This window comes from Musca vetustissima, unplaced genomic scaffold (assembly GCF_032173495.1).
Source record: "Musca vetustissima isolate MV318-11 ecotype Yass unplaced genomic scaffold, APGP_CSIRO_Mvet_v1 utg22491, whole genome shotgun sequence".
Classification (NCBI taxonomy): domain Eukaryota; kingdom Metazoa; phylum Arthropoda; class Insecta; order Diptera; family Muscidae; genus Musca; species Musca vetustissima.
The window spans coordinates 1-2,991 of NW_026886170.1; the positions used below are offsets into that span (position 1 = coordinate 1).

Genomic DNA, 2,991 nt, shown 5'->3' on the forward strand with positions numbered 1-2,991 from the left:
AGTGTGGCAGTGTTAGCTCGGCTATTTCGAGTATGTCTGCCTCAAGTGGTGGCCGGGTATCGAGAGCATCATCCTCTTCCTCAAGTGGTTGTTTGTCGGATGATAATAATGGCTTTGATTCGGAATTTACCACGGGAACTATAAAACGAAAGCCATCAATGAAACCCAATTTGCCCTTGACCACCATGACCCGACAGCTGAAGGAGGTGGGTGAAAATACCCAGGCTGATAATGAGGATATGAATAATACCTCACCGGAACATAGCGGCACTTTGACAAGGCGCCATAGTCGCCGTAAGTCCCAGGAATCGAATGGTAGTGGCACATTGAAGAGACGTCCGGCAGGGGCAGCCACAGCGGCCATTATGACGGGACTGACAAAGAGAGGTTCGGCGGAGAGTATGAATGCAAATAATTCATCGGGTTCCTCAAATTCCACACCCACTCCAACGCCAAGTATTTGTGCAAAGCCATTGGTGGGGGTGAGTTCGGGAGGCTATGGAGGCCAGCAGGATAATAGCCAATTGCCACCACCACCACCTCCTTCGGTGTTGAACAGTGTGGGAGCTGGAGCGGATGCCATGAGTTGTTCGACCTTGTCATTGGATTCATTGCCACCACCACCACCGCCGGCAGCCTTAGATGAAGTTCAGCAGGATGTTTATGGTTCGCAATTGTCGCTGGTGTCGTTGCCTCCACCACCACCACCTGAGGAGGTGCCTTTGACTCCGACCACACCCACAGCCAGTAATGGGGGTCTGTATTCAATGGTGCCGGGCGGTGGTTCCAAGATACCACCACCTGCCGTGCCAGCCAAGCCCATAAAGCCAGCCGTCAAGGCTGCACCGCCATATAAAAATCCACCAGATTACAAGGGTTCATTGGCTAACAATCAAGCGCTACCACCTCCACCACCCCCAGCAACCACCACGACGACGACAACACAAAAGAAAGTCTCCTTTGCCGATTCGCCCGTATTGCTGCGAAGAAAAATGCATTCTCCCGAACCTCAAGAGCCCTTCTATTCCCCCGGCCCTCTGCCACCACCAAGAAACGATCTCACAAGGCTCTCAAATTGTTCATCAACAATTTCATCGGTATCACAACAAGACTATGGTTCTCCAAAACGCCTACAAGAATCGAATTCGAATCCTCCACGGGACTTCCTCAAAGATCTGCAAAGGGTAATGCGTAAAAAATGGCAAGTGGCCCAAAAATGTAAATTGGAACCGGCCACAACACCCCATGAGGTATTGGGTTTTCGTGATTTCTCCTCGGAGGAGCTGCTGGCCCATAGCCTTAATTCGAATTCGCATTTCTATCGGGAAACGGCCAATGTTAGTAATTGGGTGCAGGAACACTATGGAGCAGGATTGCCATGTGAACCACCACCACCATTGAATGAATATGCCCTCTATGAGAATATACATGCGAATAATAGTAATAATCAAGCGGCGGCGGCGATGGCGGGACAAATGGCGCCCACTATGGAAAATCAGCAACAACAACAGCAACAATATGCCCAGCTGCCTATGGGTAGTAGCAGTATGCCAGCACCACCTCCACCATTAGCCAACAGTATGGATATGGCGAAACGTAATAAACGGCCACCGCCTCCACCACCCAAACGAAGCGATTCCACACATCTGACACATCGTGTTTAGTCTTTTCTGGGTACGTGCTTTCGGGCACGGGGTTTTTGGCATAAATGAGCAGCAGCGGCATCCTCAGCTTCTAAGAAAAAATCGAAATGATGGCCAAGAGACAAATCCAATATTTTTTTAAAAACTAAAAAATATTTTCTAAAGAAAAAGATAACCTAAAAAATAAATTTTCAAAAAATAAAATTGCAAAACAACAAATTTTAATTTTAAAGTATTTCCAATTAAAAAAACAAAGAAAGTGCTTTTAAAGATTTATTTTTAATCTCTTATATATAAATAAAAAATTATTAATTTTTATTTTTTAAGTTAAAAAACAAATCAAAAAAATACCGAAATAAATTGCAAAACATAATAAAACCACATGTGGCATTCAAACCTCCTATCTACCTATTTACCTGTCGCGTTTTTTTTCTAATAATAATATTTAATTTTTATTTTTTAAGTTAAGTTCCTTTTTATATAATTATTGCGCATTGTGTAAACAAACAACTAACCAATAATACGATTATTTTTAAAATTCGATTTTTTGTAAAATTTATACATCCCCTTTTCCCCTTTTAAAAATTATACACATTTTATATTAATTATACAGAGTTGTAATCATAATTAATTAATTATTAAAATTAGAATTATTTTTTAATGAATTTAATTATTATACCTCCCAAATTATATATACCATTTTTTCGAAATTAAAATATGTTCCATATTTTGAAAAATTAAAAAAAAAAAAAAACAAAAACCAACAATATGCAATAAAATTTTTATTTTAAAATTAAAAAAAAAAGAAAAACGACACACAATTATTTTTTTTTTTTATAAAATTTGAAAGAATTTTTCAAATTTGAAATTTTGCCAACATAACCTCAAAAAAATTAAATTTATTTTGTAAAAGAAATCTACACACTTTGGTTCCTAAAAATATTTTTATTAAAAATTCCAAGCTTTGGGGATACTTAAAAAATTAAAATTAAAAATTCGAAATATCCAGGATGTTAAAGCAAAAATATTTTTTTTTTTAATCGAGGGGCTTCAGGGCGCCTTAAAGTATAGTATTTAGAAAAATCAAGGTCCTGAGGATGATTTTAAAAAATATATAGAGCTGAGCAGTATAGTTGGACGGGCCCGACCATATGATACCCTACACAACTTCGACGAAAATCTAACTTTCTTTTTGGTTCTATATTCAGAGCTTGGGCAATATTTCGCGATATTTGCACCCCCTAGACCTACTAGATGTCAACAAATATTTCTAATATTCAGTAGACGAGGGCTATATTTGTCCAGATTCTATTTACCGTGGGTTATGTTGTGATGTTGAGCTTTCAAT

General features: G+C 39.1%; 1 protein-coding gene across 1 annotated transcript; it reads left to right on the forward strand.

The window, feature by feature from the left end:
• Positions 1-5: 5 nt before the first annotated feature.
• Positions 6-1,714, forward strand: LOC133333647 (uncharacterized; the record flags this gene model as incomplete). Its single annotated transcript, XM_061541939.1, has 1 exon — positions 6-1,714. A coding segment is annotated over one exon (1,659 nt), but the record flags the coding sequence as incomplete, so codon positions are not given.
• Between the last annotated feature and the right edge of the window lie 1,277 nt (positions 1,715-2,991).